This window comes from Scomber japonicus, chromosome 21, assembly GCF_027409825.1.
Source record: "Scomber japonicus isolate fScoJap1 chromosome 21, fScoJap1.pri, whole genome shotgun sequence".
In the NCBI taxonomy this organism is placed as follows: Eukaryota; Metazoa; Chordata; class Actinopteri; order Scombriformes; family Scombridae; genus Scomber; species Scomber japonicus.
The window spans coordinates 12,209,651-12,225,524 of NC_070598.1; the positions used below are offsets into that span (position 1 = coordinate 12,209,651).

At 38.0% G+C, this 15,874-nt stretch overlaps 1 protein-coding gene across 1 annotated transcript; it reads left to right on the forward strand.

The window, feature by feature from the left end:
- The first annotated feature begins 18 nt into the window (after nucleotides 1–18).
- On the forward strand, nucleotides 19–3,734 carry sec22c (SEC22 homolog C, vesicle trafficking protein). Its single transcript, XM_053342526.1, has 7 exons — nucleotides 19–134; nucleotides 1,477–1,688; nucleotides 1,877–2,040; nucleotides 2,138–2,317; nucleotides 2,504–2,622; nucleotides 3,107–3,172; nucleotides 3,269–3,734. Exons 2-7 carry the CDS (start codon nucleotides 1,507–1,509, stop codon nucleotides 3,467–3,469), a joined length of 912 nt encoding a protein of 303 aa, XP_053198501.1. The 5' UTR covers nucleotides 19–134; nucleotides 1,477–1,506; the 3' UTR covers nucleotides 3,470–3,734.
- Nucleotides 3,735–15,874: the final 12,140 nt, after the last annotated feature.

A 15,874-nucleotide genomic window follows, 5' to 3' on the forward strand; every position in this document is an offset into this window, starting at 1 on the left:
GGATATTAAAAGTTACGAGTTACACTCGTAAGGCACATGTTGAAGCTGGAGCTTGTATTTCTCTGATATGATGTTGTAGTCAGCTAACATACAGTCTCTTAGCTAAGGTGCAGCATGAAACCCATGATAATGAGGTAAGGTGCAACGCGGTTACAACATGTTTATTATTAAAATTATGACTGTAATCTCCTCTCAAAGTGGCACTTAAATCTACGCAGTTAATAATAAACTATCTACTTGCCAGTTTTGAATAGGCTATGTACACAAGCTAAAACTAATGCAGCAGCTCTGCAACGAATACGACCGCCACCAGGGTGCTAATGATTAGTTTTAAGTTTGAGAGGTTAAAGGGCGGATTGTAAATACACATTGTAATAGGTTTTTCTTGCTGTGATCATTCCTCCTGTTCATACTGGCCGTAGAGGAACCCTTTGTATATTTACAGTGTAAGGGATGAAGTGAAGTGAGGTGGGGGTGGGGGCTCTGTGTAAGAATGTATTTAAAAGTTTATCTGAAGCTAATATTGAGTCAAATCAAGACGATATATCTTTCAATATTACAGTCTTTTTAAAAGCCAAAGTGCCTCTTATTGTTACTGTACTTCTACCACAGCTCAGCAGGAAAACAATGTCCAAGGAAACACAAAGAGGGAATTTTGAAACCTCAGATAAACTCTTAAGTGCATTTTTGCACAAAATGACTGTTTTGACACACTCTGGATTTTGGCCTCCATCGCTTACATTGAAAACACACTTTTAATAGCCAGTATGAACAGAAGGAATGATTATAGCAAGGAAAACCTCTTTCAATGTTCATGTGGAAACCTGATTGATGTTTTAAGTAAGACAATAAAAACTGTGAACCTTTGTGATTATGTTGGAGGCTGTAGTTTGTGATGCTGCTGGATTGCATTGCATTATGTTGGGAGATGTTTCCTTTTTTATATATTATTTAGTCTTCCCTGAGTGGTACAAATGGGATGGGTTTGGGACAAAGTATGGGAAACACCTCTCAGTATCAAATCTATACATTGCAACAACGCCACAAACTACAGCCTCTAAAAGGACAATAACGTTGAACTGAACTGAATATGGCGTACAGACTGTTTTAATCTAGTTGGATGTATAAAATTAATTGGCAACTGATTGTTTTTCAAATGAAGAGCTAAAGTCATCTGACAGACAAGTAACCCAACTATTTTGATGAAATGCTAAAGCAAAAATAACAAACATTCCTGAGGTCCAGCCTGTCAGTTGTGAGAATTTGCTGCTTTACTTTATTTTTGTGATAATAATCAGAATCCCTGTTGGGTTATGGACTGTTGGTCGACTATGGTGACATTTTATAAATCAAAGATTTATCAAATAATTGAAGAAAACAGTTAATTAATTCAATTTTAATTGGCAAAGGAAATGATCTATTTGCAGACCTAATATAGAACAAATACTGATCTGCTTTTGCTTTTACCCTGTGTAGGCAGTGTGTTCTTCATGGACCCAGTGGATCATGTCTCTGATCCTGTTTGCCTTTGTGGTTCGGGTCAGGGATGGACTCCCCCTGTCAGCCTCCACAGACTTTGAACACAATCGAGAACTCCAGGAGAGGAAGCAACAGCTCAGGACTATCAGCAAGGCGCTGGCCTTCTTCCCTGACAGAGGGACAGTCAAGGGCCAGAAGCTCAACATATAGTAAGGATTCAGGAGACAGTTTCAGTCATGCACTGTGTAACTGCACAAAGACACAATGCATAGTGTGTATCTGCTTTACTGATGCAGAAGATGGACAGATTGTTGTCCATTTGGTCACGAGGGCATCCATGTCAAGCTGTGTCAGGCTGTTTGTTTACTAAACACCTTTTCTGCTCTCACCTGTTCAGCTTCGTCTCTTCAGAGGGTGTATCCTACATGACTGTGTGCCACTGCAGCCTCCCTGTTGCTAAGGCCTTCTGCTTCCTGGAAGATTTGCGTTGGGAGTTCACCGCGTGCTACAAAAGCACTGTTGTTGCCTTGGCAGCCAGGCCATATCCATTTTTGGAATTTGGTGAGTAAGAAATGAAACGTGATGTGTTAAATAACAAACAAAACTCTGATCTTAAGTGGACTCATCCCAATGTGTTTTGCTTGCTGACATTTGACAGACAGCAACATTCAGAAGCTCAAGCAGCAATACAACCAGAGTGGCGGTCCTGCCTTAGAGATCACATTGGCAGAGGTCCAGCAGGATCTGCAGATCCACCCACCACAAGTTCTTACCTTGGAGGATGTGGAGCTAACCAATGGCACCGCAAATGGGCATATGGAACAAGTTCCTGGATCTGGTAAGACTAGTACAGCATATACAGCACAATACGGAGTTCGCTGCCTTTGACAGCACCATACGTTTTATATAATATAGGCTCACAGTGTCTTTTTAAGTCATTCAGAAGTGTATGGGGAACACCACACATTGCTATCAGTTTTATTATTGCACATAACTTATATGGTCACTTGCTTTTTTTTGACAGGTCAGAATATAAGACTTGAACCAGTGACAGCACCAGGCATCCTCTCTCTTGTTCTCAATATCATGTGTGCATCTTTGAACATCATCCGTGGCGTGCACCTCATAGAGTACACATTCCAGGTATGAGCAGCGCCTGGATCTTATCAAAAATACTGCAAATAAATTATTGTTAAATCACTTTTTATTTAAATCTAAAAAGGCATGTTGATGTGTCATATCTTGCCAGTATATTAAATGCTAGACTGTGGTTTTCATCATTCGTAAGCAGAGCCATTTGTTGAGTTATACTGAACTTTTTGGGGGGGATATTGTGTGGAAAAAGTTATATGTAGGCTAACATTAATTATAGATATGTTAAGCTGGCTGAGCTGGCTGCTGAGGATTAGCATTTTGCTGTGGAAGCAGAAGTCTGTCATACATAGAATACACAGAATATAAATATGGTGAGTTGTGCCCAACTCACAGCTGCACAGATTGTCACTCTTGTGTGAATTAGTTTATAATAATTTATAGTCAGAAATGTCGTTCATTTTAGATCAAATGAACATCCACCTGAATGACCAATCACAAGTGTGATAAATTGCAACCCTTTGTCTTTACACAGGATGATTATGAAGGAATATGGAACGTTGTTGCATTTCTTCTGGCATTTGTCTGCTGTGTTTTTCAGGTAACTATAGTTCACATTTTTAACACAAACTAGTACTCTCTCATAACCAACTCTCTTTAATGCTTGTCAATGTGAATGACCTCTCTGTGCCCGTAGTGCCACCTGTACCTGTTCCATTCATCTCTAAAGAAACCCAAGTCCTTCACTCTGTTGAGTGTGATCGTCCTATGCAACCTCTACTTGCTTGGCATGAGAAATGTGTGGCAGCTGATCTTCCACATTTCTGTTGCCTCCCTCTCCACCTTCCTCATCCTCACCCGCAAACTCCAAGACAGAACCAATGACTGTGGGGTCTGAGGGGCACACTTGGACACTTGTGTTGCACCTCTCCCACCTCTTTGTGACTCTAATTTTGAGTACAGGTAAGAACAACAAGGAAGAAAATGTAGTCAACATAAGTTATAAAGGAGTCGTGGATTTTTAACAAAGATTTTTTTTAACGTCATCATGGACAAAATTCGGTATTTTCTTGTATGCAGTACTTGCACTTTGTGTACATTGTTTCAAAGACTGTATAGAGTTTACAGTGAAATGCCGTTATTTTCAAATCTTCAAAATGATCAGATTTAAAAAAAATTCTTGGGATGTGGTTGAAGGAGTATAGTTAGACTTCTCAAAAAGTTTTTGAAGAAGATAAAGGATTTTTTTTCAGTCAGTGTTGCTGATCAGCATTTTTCATGACGAAAAATTAATACTCTCACATTTGCAGCTGGTTATGCTTGTGATTTTGTAACCAAGACACATTTCTGCACGTGTTCAGCTCAGTATTATTTCTGCTGCCAGAGGCCATGCATCATCTTTGTATAAACTAATCAGTTTACAATGCTAAGAGACATTATGTGATTGTAATAGACATTTAGGGCTGGGTATCCAACCTAAATAACCCAGCACTAAGTAGTAACCAAACTTCTCTAGTCAAACGATACCTGCAAATGATCCTTTTTGTACCCAGATCTAGAAAAAATGTGTTATTTGTATGGTTTTGCTCCCAGCCAATCACCACAAGTGTTCTTCGAAGGCGTGTGATTGGCCCGCTACCACAGCAGCTACAATTCATACACCATTTGTGTGGTGATAATTATTCATTGTACAGTTTTGTACAGTTATTCAATACATATTTGAATATTTTCAAAACATATTCATATAGAAGTAATTAGGACGGGGAGGAGTGGTGGCATTTTACACAACTGAAGGCTTCCATTCATGTTTTTAGAAGGAAGTAGAAAAATATTACTCTATTGGTATCAGTATCACTATAAGGGTACTGGGCATTTGTACTGATATCGTAATTTTCTAAAATTATACCCAGCCCTGCAAGCATTAAGTTTAATTTGACCTTTACAATAGGTATACATGGCTGATTAGCACATAATCAGGTAGTCCATCTCACATTGGTGTCAGTGTGATATTAACAGTAAACAATTTAGTGTAGTTTGAAGATCAGTGAGAGTGAAGTAAAATGAACAATGCAGCTGTTTTAATTTGTTTTCAATGACTTGCTCATTACTAGGCTATGAGATACAGTGGTTTAAGTATGGGGTGGTTCCATGCCTTACTGTGTGATAATGCAAATGTAGTTGATTTGTAGTTAGTTTTATGTACAGATACACCGGCAAGTGCTCTGCTAGTCATTGCAAAGGCTCAAATCTAAGGGCTACGTTATTAAAGTAGCTTAATAGAAATTATATTCTACATACTGGCTGTGTACAGGAAGATGTTGGGTATTTATTTTAAGCTTCAAAACAGTTATTGGTCTGAGGAAAATGGTTTCATATCAAATCAAGCTCTTTTTTTTGTACGATCAAAGCAAATTTATATATGTTAGTTCGTCTGTTCCATCTTTGTCTATTGCGTTTTAAACATGTTAACTCCGAGGTTATATGAAAGCACTGATTTGATGGGTTGCGTATTATTGAAATTTTGACTGCACTATTAGTTTTTAGATTTTTTTATTTGTGTTTGGGTAAAGCAATTGTTTTTGAATGTGTTTCATATCAGGTTCAGCTAAAAATAATATTTATATCCTGACTCTTTTTTTTGGTCTACTATATTGCTCCGTAGTTGTAGTTCTTCTTCTAGCCCTAGTTATAAACTTAGATCATACATCTGGGATATAGAACACTTTATAGTAGTGTTGCTAAAGTAATTGGCTGAGTAATGATTCTAAGTCTCCTCTTAGTTCAGTTTTGTAAAACTTTTTGTGTATTTAGCTTCTAAGGTATTCCATTTTTTCCAGTCAAATTGATAGGCAATTGATATCTGTTAAGTGAAAGAAATGAATTATTAGTCAATAATGTTTTGGCTGAAGTGGAATTGTACATAATCCGTCCTTTTCATCGAACTTGTCCCTTGTCCTCTTATTCTTATCAGAAAAGTTATTGGCATTTTTTAAGGAATGCAAAAGGGTAAACATCTCATCTGACAATCTAAACATCCTTCAATGAAAAGTAGCAATAGTTTAGAAAAGTCACAAAGATGAAGGACATTTAAATATTGTCACTGGGAGTGTAAAATGTAGTGTAGCTGCAGATCGATACGACTGAGTTTCAGTGTATTCTTAATTAGACTGCTAGGCTGCTCAGAAGTTTGGAAAAATAAGACGGGCTCAACAAACAGCTTATTGATGCTGTTGAACTACACGATTAAGGCATAACATCATTTAAATTGAGTTTCTTTTGTCAGGGTTTTTTATTAATTTCATTTTTGGTGATTGAAAACCATAAATAAGTACAATTTTATTTTGTGTTTTGCTGTACGGTATTTTCTGTGCAGGATTTTGAATATTTGTGATACAAAGGAGGTTTTACTGACTCACTATTTTCACTGTAGACTACAAGAAGTGCGTAACTACACGGTTGACCAAATGAATTGTAAAAGAATATGATGCCATCGATATTTTTAAGGTGTAGAACCAAATAAGGTGCAGGAGATATTAAAACTTGAAATAAAAATGAAGAATAAATATGTTCATTATGAAGGTTTAAAATAGTAAAAATGCACTATACAATTGAAACCTTCTTTTATTGACATCTTAAGTCTGAACCTTGTTTCATTCAGAAGAAGTAAGTTATTTGTAATTAGACTCACTGAGGGTTGATTCAGTGCTTTTGTTGGGTCTTTTTGTTAGTTTTTTTGTGTGGCTGCTGCTTGTTTATAATGATGGGAAGTAATATAACAATGTCATTCATTGTAAATGCCAAATACACTGGTGATTACAGGGCTTTATTCTTTTTCCTGCTGTGGTAAAACTGACATTTCATTAATAAATAGAGTCTTTTTTCCACTTGTTGATCTTTGATTTGTGTGTCCATGAAATCAGAGCTACCTCCATATTCAGCAGTGATCAATAATCAACAGAGACATAATGATAATAGAGGTGTAAAGACAATAGAAACATAATCAAGATTAAATCACCTAATCAAAGACAGTATGTGTATATATTCAGATTAGACACATTTCTATCTTTGATGATGCTTTGTGAAGCGGAGTCAGATGGACAGGGAAGAACTAAAATAATGCCAATTGTATTTTTCCAGTATTTCACTAGATGGAGCTCTTTTACAACAATCAAGTCTTCCATGTTCACAAAAGTGTATGTCTGTAGCAACAGAAATTGTCGCTCTGCTTATTTTTATACAATTAAAATGAAAATGTATTAATAAATTAAATTACAGCCGTAGTCCCCAGTAACTGTACATTAGGCCAAAATAATATGAAAGTTAGTTAAAAATGACTTGTAGCCTCAGTGAAAATGTTGAACAGGATTTTAATTACTGACTAATGAAGTTGGGGCAGAATCAAGAGTGACTGGCAGTGGGAAGAAAACACAGAATACTAAACTGTATTGTTAGGTGACACATTACAGCAATTGTGGCAGTCCAGTCTGATTTTAATGGAATTCTGTGAAATTTAAAAATAGTCAATTTTACATGAATCTCTGTCTACACCTACTATGAGCTTTATGAGTTCAATTGATGGCCAGACAGATATCAGTGTTTAGATTTGACCAGTCACAGCTGTCTTGTTCACTGCAGGTTTATTACAGGTTAGTTTAGGTTGTGCAGGATTTAATAAATCCTTCTTATTTTGAATCAGATAAACAGTTTACAGTGGAAAAGCCTTGAAAGATTGAGTGCATACTTTCTTTATATTCTGCTCACATTTTAATAAACATGGAAACTTTCTCATATGGATAATGTTTAAAAAGGTCACATAAAAAGAGAGTGTATTTTCATGTGGCTTTCTTTCTGGAAGATAACTTGTACATCAAAAGATTGACTTAAGCTTTGATAAAAGGGAGGCGTGATAAAGAAGGTAGCTTTTAAGTTGACAGAATGGTGTCGAACGTGGTCAGTCACTGTAAGTGTGGCAGCACTTCATGTTGGATTTATTTAAATGTCCACCCGTGTTTTTTCACATCATCAGAGCTTTCAATTAAGTCTTTATGACACTACCTTGAGGGCCATAGATATTTCAGTGAAAGTGAAAATCAAGTGCTTCTCTTTTATCCAGGACTTTTTGTAGGTGTCTAAATCATAGCATTATATCCTGTTTCAGACTTTAGTGCAAAGATCACCAGTATTGTTGTATAGATGGATATTTCAGTTTTAATTCTCCTCACATTCATATTAGATCTTGTACTCAAATATGTAGTGGCTTGTCATGACCTTTGACCTAAACTTATATCACCAACAAAGCTTCTGTTTAATGTCTGGAGATGCTCATAAAACCCTCCCATAAATATCTTCCTCCTAGCCTCTGTTTCATTTTTTTGCCACTAGTTAACAGGCATTGATGCAGTTGTGTTGTTAGCTGCAAAGCATGTTGAGTGTTTGTCAGCATTTTCATGCTTATTAAAAGGAAGGAAATCTTAGCTTACAGCGTAGAAACACATGGAGTATCTCTTCCAGCACGCCTAGTGGCCTTATATATCCGTGTTGCCATTAGGTCAGCCACATTTAAATTAAACAATCATCCTCACATGTGATCCTCATTTGTAGGGATTAACCTCTTTTATCCTAATTGGCAGGAGCTGCTGCTGATGAGAAGCTACTCTCTCTCCCTGAACAAATAGGCTTAGCGGCATGGGTGGTCCTGCTGAAATGTTTATAGCTCACATTTCTTTGGCTCACAGACGAGAGCCTCCTCTGCTCCTACATGTTCACTGAACACAGCACTGTTGTTTTTTATAAATATTTGCCTTATCAGTTCTTGGTCATACAAGTGTGCAGAAAACAACATTCACAAATTTAATCCAGTGTTTGCAACTAGTTCCTTCATAAAGGGATATACTCTAATGTTTCTCAGTAAGCATCACATAATGATTTCACTGGGCCTCCTCCTATCTCTTTGCTATTTATTATTAGTAAGTGACAGTTGCTGACAGGCATTAAGGCTGCACCCATGTCAGTCAAATATTTGACACTAAAGCTTACCTCTGCTTGTTTGAGTAAGACAATAAGCTGTCAGTGTGACAGTCGAGGCCACTGTATGATAACATTTACATATGAGTCTAGATCAGAGAATTGTAGCCCACCCCTGGAGGCTCTGAAGCTGCCAGAGGGTACGTGAAAAGACTGTGGAGTAGCTCAAGTATAAAATAAAAATTATGATTTTATTAAAACATATTAGGTTGAGTAAACAGATCAAATTGTAAGTGTAAGGATATATGGTTAAAATATATTGCTAAAAGTAGCGTAAGTAATGGTGAAATGGTGAAAAAGCCATTGGATAAACAGCTGAAATACTTTGGTTCAAATAGATGACTAAATTAATAGATGAACAGTTGTTGCAGTGGAGTAGTTAGGAAGAAGTAATAAATACATAGTTGAATAGGTTAACATCAAATGGTTTATGCATGTATTTTCTGCTTGTCTCCAAGTAGTAAACATTAAAATTTGACTGCACCAATAAAAGTAGTATCCTTTTTAATATAATTAATAGTGAATGGCTAACTAACGATTATTTTCATTATTAATTATTGTGCTGAATATTTTATCGATTAGTTGTTTATAAAATGTCATATAGTTTAAAAATGCCATTTATAATTTCACACAATCCATGTTGATGTCTCCAAATGTCTTATTTTGTCCGATCTACATTTAAAATCCAAAGATATTCACTTTACTATGACAGACAGCTAGGCACTAAAATGATCATTAGATTATTTCTGATCAAAACAGTTGCAGATTCATTTTCTGTCAATCAACTGATTCATCGACTAATAGTTGCAGCCCTAATAACATCCAGTTTAAAATCAGTTCAAAACAACACATGATGATGAGTTAATGACATGGTATCTGACAAGAAAGGGTGGACTCCAGTCTTGATGGTTAATTTGAATGACTTAGGCTGCAGCATAACACCCACCTAACAACCTCATTGAGAAGGTCAAGCCACTTGATATTTCAATGCGATGGCAGGAAGTCTTCATGAGTACTCTTTAGGACTATGAAATAACTCTAAGTCATGGCAGATTTAATCAAGGTGAGTCACTCTGGCTCCCACTCGTATATTTAATCTTTGTCTCAGGTTCAGTGCCCATGCTGCATGCTGGCGGCCTACACTTTAGCGTTTTCAATTAATTTCAAAATCATCATTCATCTCTCTTTTCCCATGGTGCCATGAGTGTGACGGCCTCTCTGTGGAGGTCTTCATCAAAAAAGGAGAGAATTATTATTTCCTCATAGACTTTCCATCTCAGCCTTTGGAGCAGTGGACAGTCAGTAGACACATTTTAAGCTGTATTAACTGAAATTTTGGGGGGAACGGGGAGCATTGGAGCTGTAAATGCAACATTTATGAGCTCAACTGTACATCCAGCAGAGACGTAGCAACATTAGCATTCATTTGGAGTTGGGTGTCTTACTACCTGCTGAATTTTGAGAATGCTGTAGTGGTTAAATTTACACACTTAGAATTTGGACACATAGCAAGGCATCTAGATATGGAGTGATTTTGGACACAACTCTTTAGATGCTAAACGCTTCGATATGTTCACCAGTTAATTGCTAAATGTTGTTGCCATTTAGCTTGAAATGGGCTTTTAACATTTTGAAACGCTGCTGATGAGAGTGGTGAGACTGACCCAAAACAGTAAAACTGCAAAATGCAAAGCCAAAACACACAGAGGCAACAAGTCCTCCAAATTAAACAATCAAAATCAACTGTTTGACCATATGCACTCCAGAGTGAAATGTAAGAGTGTTTTCTAATCTGGCGCCTCTATCTGCAGTAATCAGCTGAACTGAACTACATTCGTCTTTGCTTTCCAAAACCATTACACCTTGATTTCACCTGGCACAGCTGCGTTGTGTTTAAGCTTTTGGGAACCTGGAGCTGTTTTTCCTCAACTCCTGCCTGGTTTCTGACGTGTTAGTTCAAACTGGAACTCCTGCTTGTTGTTTCACCTGCTTCCAGACGGAGATTTGGTGATATTTACTTTATTTGTTGTCAGTTTCCCTTTTAATAGTTAGTTTAAAGGTTTGTTTGTTGTGTGTTCGGCTCATTTGGAGAACTTGGTGTCGTCTGGAGATTTTCTTTACCTGGAGCAGTGACAGCGAGGATTTAACTGGCAGAATAATCAATATAATCAATTTAAATTAACCTGTCTTGTGTGAGGAGCATATGTGGCTGACACAGACGTAGCCCCAACCAGACCTGACCATGCCATTAGAAAGACAGCCGCTCTCATCTCACATATTTATTTTTCACAATTGAGAACATGCTTCATAACCTTTTTCTGTCTAAACTAAATTTAAATGAAATGACGAAGCATTCTATTACTGATGGCATATCAAAGTTAAAATATATGGAAAGTTAGGGCTGGCAGCAGCAATGCAGTCAGTGGGCACCACACATGTGCAAGCTCCAGGAGTTCACCGACACACATGTACTAAACTGTGTCCCTCACATGTTAAACAAAACTAGTTTAAAACACAGTGTATGGCTGCACTGTGTATGAAACACCAGAGGGCTCAGTCAGTGACTCAGCCAGTTGTGTTCATAGGGCTGGCTTTGTGTTTTAGCTGAAAATAATTATGTTTCATGACATGACAGCGCTATGGTTAGCTTTAGGGAAAGGTCATGGTTTGGGTTAAAATGATCACTTTGCTAAGTCTAGAGAAACGTGGTGTGGGTTAAAGTTAATACTTCCTTAAAGTTAGGTCGCTTTCATTGTCATGTCTACCAAAGGTTTCAGGATAGAGGGCGATTGTAGTTTTTTTTCTTAAAAGTGTCCTCACAAACAGTAGTTTCCTCTGGCAAAATCCACGGTTGGATTAATGCCTCAATCCACCCCCCTCTATCCTAGCATTGCCAGACTAATTTGCAATACGCAATACTCAGACAAAATCAGGTGTTGTGGTGCACCTCTGCAGGAGGTGTGGGCTTGTCACTAACCCAGTGGCCCATTTGTGATGTCACATTGTTAACTTTAACCCTCCCAATCCAGAACTTGGTGATAATGCATCTAAAATCAGTTGGAAATCTGTCTGAATGGGGGGGTATCTGCCAGAGCAAATAAAACATGAGCTTAGCAGATTCAACTGGTTCTCAGGCTACACTCCTCCTCCAAATGTCCAAATGAAGACAATTGTTGACACATGTACAGTATATGCCTCAGGTCATAATTATTACTGCTAGAAGGCGTTTGTCACTCAAACATAACTATATGTCAGTTTTGAGCAACTGACATTATGAGCTAGCGTGTCCTTTTTCTTGAGGACAGTCTTATTAACCCTTTGGAGCCTACCATAGACCATTGTTCATTTATATCATTATTTGTTTGGGTTTTTTGGGCATTTTTGAAAAATTTAAAGAGGTATAATGAAGTGTTTCATATCCCCAATACCAGTACATCTGCTATCCCATGATGTCAGTAAGATGTACTATAGTGTAAAAAGAAATCAGATAATTGTAGAAAAAAACATGAAACTCAAGAAAAGAAATGTATCACTTATAATGAAAAACCAACTATGGTATCATAGTTACATCACAATACAGCTAAGAAATGCCCCGTTTTTAACTACCTCATTTAACAGTTTTTTGCCCTACATTTATGAAACCAAGATGAACCATGTGAATGTCTTGAGGGGATGTACATTACTCTTACCATTGCACTATTACATTACTATACTCCTGAAATTGCTCTCACATGCATGAAATGCACACACATAAACACACCTTTAGCTATTTGCATTAAATTGCATAGAACCTGCTAAAGACTATGCTGTCACACTGACAACTGCCTCTCACTGCTGCACACACACATTTACCTTGGTCACTTTTGGGGAATTTACATACATTTACATTCATTTCCTAGGAACTTTCCGTAACCCTAACCAAAACCACTACTTGCACAAACCTCCTCCTTACCCCAATCTTAACCGCTGACCCAGATGCACGAGCAGCTTTTGTATGCAGTTGCACAAGCTGTTGTACCGCACTAAAAAGTGTAGCAGGATGCTCCAGACTATCGACTTCTGTGCCATGGAGCAGGCATCTGATTTCCTTTTTTGCTTTTGTTTTTTACCATTCTTCTGAGCAAACCAAGTTAATTGGTATTCCCTTGACCTCTTCTACATCGTGCAATAGCTATGAACAAGATGCCTGTAGGCTGCTGGTGGCAGGTTTTTTGAGATCTCTTAAATTTCTTCTTCTTGTGCATTTCCAGCAAGTTAGATGCCTTGCAGCTCATTGCTGCCTCTTGCAGGTCAGAATTATGTTGAAGTTCAGGGTGTGTCTAATTTCAAATGTGTAATCCTGTTGCAGCAATGAATTCAAGGACGACTTTCATATTCTTTGACTGGTTCTGGGTGGAATTACAAAAGCTCCTCATTGTAACTGTCTATTTCCATACATGATGTGCCTTCTCTTGTTGCCTAGATAGCAATGCTCTGTCTTTACACTCTTCTGTATTGAGAAGCAATGATGGCCCTTCAGATTAATGTCTCGCTTCAGTGCCCTATTAGCTGCCATGTCTGTTGCTTCATTCCTTTCTGCCCCAACATGGGCTGGCACCCAAAAAAAACCCACCAAACCCATTCAGTTTTCTACAACAGAGCCAACAGGTCCACCACAAGGTCTTGTTGGGCCCCTAAATTGGTTCTTTTCAGTGTCATTAGATCTGAGGGTGAGTGTGAGCATATGGTTGCCCTCCTCAGCCTGGACTCTTCGACCTACTGTAGTGCCCACATTATAGCTATTAGCTCTGTTTATGTGTGTATATACCAAACCCCTCTCATACAGTCATCTGAGCTTTACAATGTCAAGGTCTGGGATGTAAATGATCTACACGTTTGGGATCTTGGACCCCATCTGTATAAATCTGGAGATAATGTTTCCAGTTGTGTTTTAGCCTTTCCTTTACTATACCCGGACATTCAGTACTATCGTGTTCTTAGGCTTTCTGATATACTGAAATATATTTCTGGTGTGGGTTGAATCCATGCTGGTATAACTGACCAGTGTATTTGAGAGGCCATTCCTCTCCCAATCCCAGCTTCTCCACCTCTCCACTAATATTGAAAATGAAACACTCTTTGTTCCTTTTACCTGCTCCCCACTTCCAACACTACTTTTGCTGGGTGTTCTCCTTGATGTTCCTTTAGTTTAACTCCTGCATTTCCAATTTTGTTCTACCAAACTGCCAGTGGTGTTTCTCTTATCTCAACCAGTAAAGCGGGGATTGGAGTTGTATTGTTGTTGAGGGCCCCACAACATATTCTCACTGCCTTTGTCTGTGTTACATCCAACCTTTTTAGACTTGATTTGGCTGCTGTTCCATAACATAAACAACCGTAATCTAGTCTTGACTTTATAATTGCCTCTGTAGATCATTAATTGTGTATGCTGGCCACCACCCCATTAACTTCCTAAGAGGGAATGCATTACATTTATCACCTTTTCACACTTTATCACAACATTATGTATCTGCTTTTTTCAAAGTGCAATTGCTTGTCCATACATATAAACTCTGACATTCAGTTTTCCTAATACCAAATATGACATATTTTTTCTTTTCACCCAAATGTTGTTTTGTGTTGTAAAGAGAGGAGGGGTAGACCCAAATACAGGCAACAGAACTGAAGAGTCATCTTTATTCAGGACCCAGGAGTGCAGACAAAGCAAAAATGAACAGTGATCCAACAAAGACTGAACTGAACAACAGAACTAAAATACTAACAAGGAGAACAAGCAAGGAGTAGAGCAAGGAGCAGGGCAGGGCTAACGTGGATGATGCAGAGCAGGTGTGGAACAGAAACCAAGCTGGGGAGGAATATATGTAGCTACAGACTAAAAGAAAATAACACAATAGAAACAGGAATGACAGGACAGTGATAGAATTGTGACACTTTGTTTAAGGCGTCCTACATTCACTCAGTTGTTTGTTTAATATGTCTGCCTCTTTTCTGGATTGCTCCATCATCTGCAAACAGGGAGAGTCCAAAACCAGCAGGAAAAATATAATTTGTCATATTATCAAATAGCACACTGGCCTGATTACACTATCCTGGGGTGTTACATTAGCAATATCCGTGCCATCAGAATAAGCATTTCCAACCACATGGCAACCTCCAGGGCTGAACAATTAAGCCAACCCAGAAGTGCCAAAAACTGCAATTCCTCAACTTCACAGCAGAAATAAACATGTTTACAGCAGCATGGTACAAAAAAACGACTAATTTCATCCCATTCATGACAACTGTGATCGGGGGTCCTTCCCAATAACAAGAAACATTGCCATCTGTCCCTCTTTCTTTTTAACCATTGCTTTCTTTACCTCAGAGTCAAGAGAAAGCACCGAGCCGATAGTGTTCTTCCCTGTATGAAAGCCACTTCGTAAACCAGCTCCTCTTCTCCAGTTTATACAATCATCTATGAGTGACCATTCTTTCCATTATTTTACCCATCACTGTTATCAGTGCAATGGGCCTGTATGACCCTGCCTGGGAAGCATCTTTCCCTGGTTTTAAGACTGGGACCCCCACTGCTTGCTTTTAGGAGCTTGGACTCATTCCCTCTTTCATCATTATTTTTGAGACAATATTTCCTCTACCATAAAATCACCTAATCTATTAAAGATCTTGTAGCTAATGCCATCCTTTCTGGGGGCTATTCTCCTTCATTTTTTAGTAACTCTGCACAATTCTTTCAATTAGAAATGGAGATTACAAACATCAGTGTTATCTTTATTTGCCTCAAGTTTGTACATGTGCTGCCTTAGTGTCTCATTCTTTTTCCTTCCTTTCTTTTTCCTCACTGGTGTTTGCGCCGCTGTGAACAGCATATTTTCACACATTTTTGCTCACCTGTAGCAACCATGCCCTGTTCCTCTAATAGCATTTTATTCCTCCTTAAAATTCCAGACATAGAACCGACTGCCATATCTCACCAGCTGACGTGTCATGTAATTTTCCACAATATCCTCTACACTCTACACTTTTTTTTTTGCAGACTTAATCACTTTCCTAGCCTTGACTCTCAACCTTTTATACCCTATTGCTCTATTCTCTGTTGGGCATTTTTTCAGTGTTCTGTAGGTAAAAGTCTTATCTCTGATTACTTTATTGTATGCTTTGTCCACCATGCTAGACTAATTTCCCTCTCAGGATTTCTCTTTACAAGGATTCAGTCATATGCTCTGCAGATAATCCTTTCAAATAAACTGTTATTTCAGTTAATAGCTTTATTATGCCTATC

What these genes read in the sequence shown, in the direction of transcription:
- sec22c (XM_053342526.1), top strand. Translation starts at nt 1,507, where the DNA reads ATGTCTCTGATCCTGTTTGCCTTTGTGGTTCGGGTCAGGGATGGACTC. An exon ending in GGCCAGAAGCTCAACATATA is followed by an intron (nt 1,689 to 1,876) that starts GTAAGGATTCAG and finishes TCACCTGTTCAG; the next exon opens with CTTCGTCTCTTCAGAGGGTG. An exon ending in ATATCCATTTTTGGAATTTG is followed by an intron (nt 2,041 to 2,137) that starts GTGAGTAAGAAA and finishes GACATTTGACAG; the next exon opens with ACAGCAACATTCAGAAGCTC.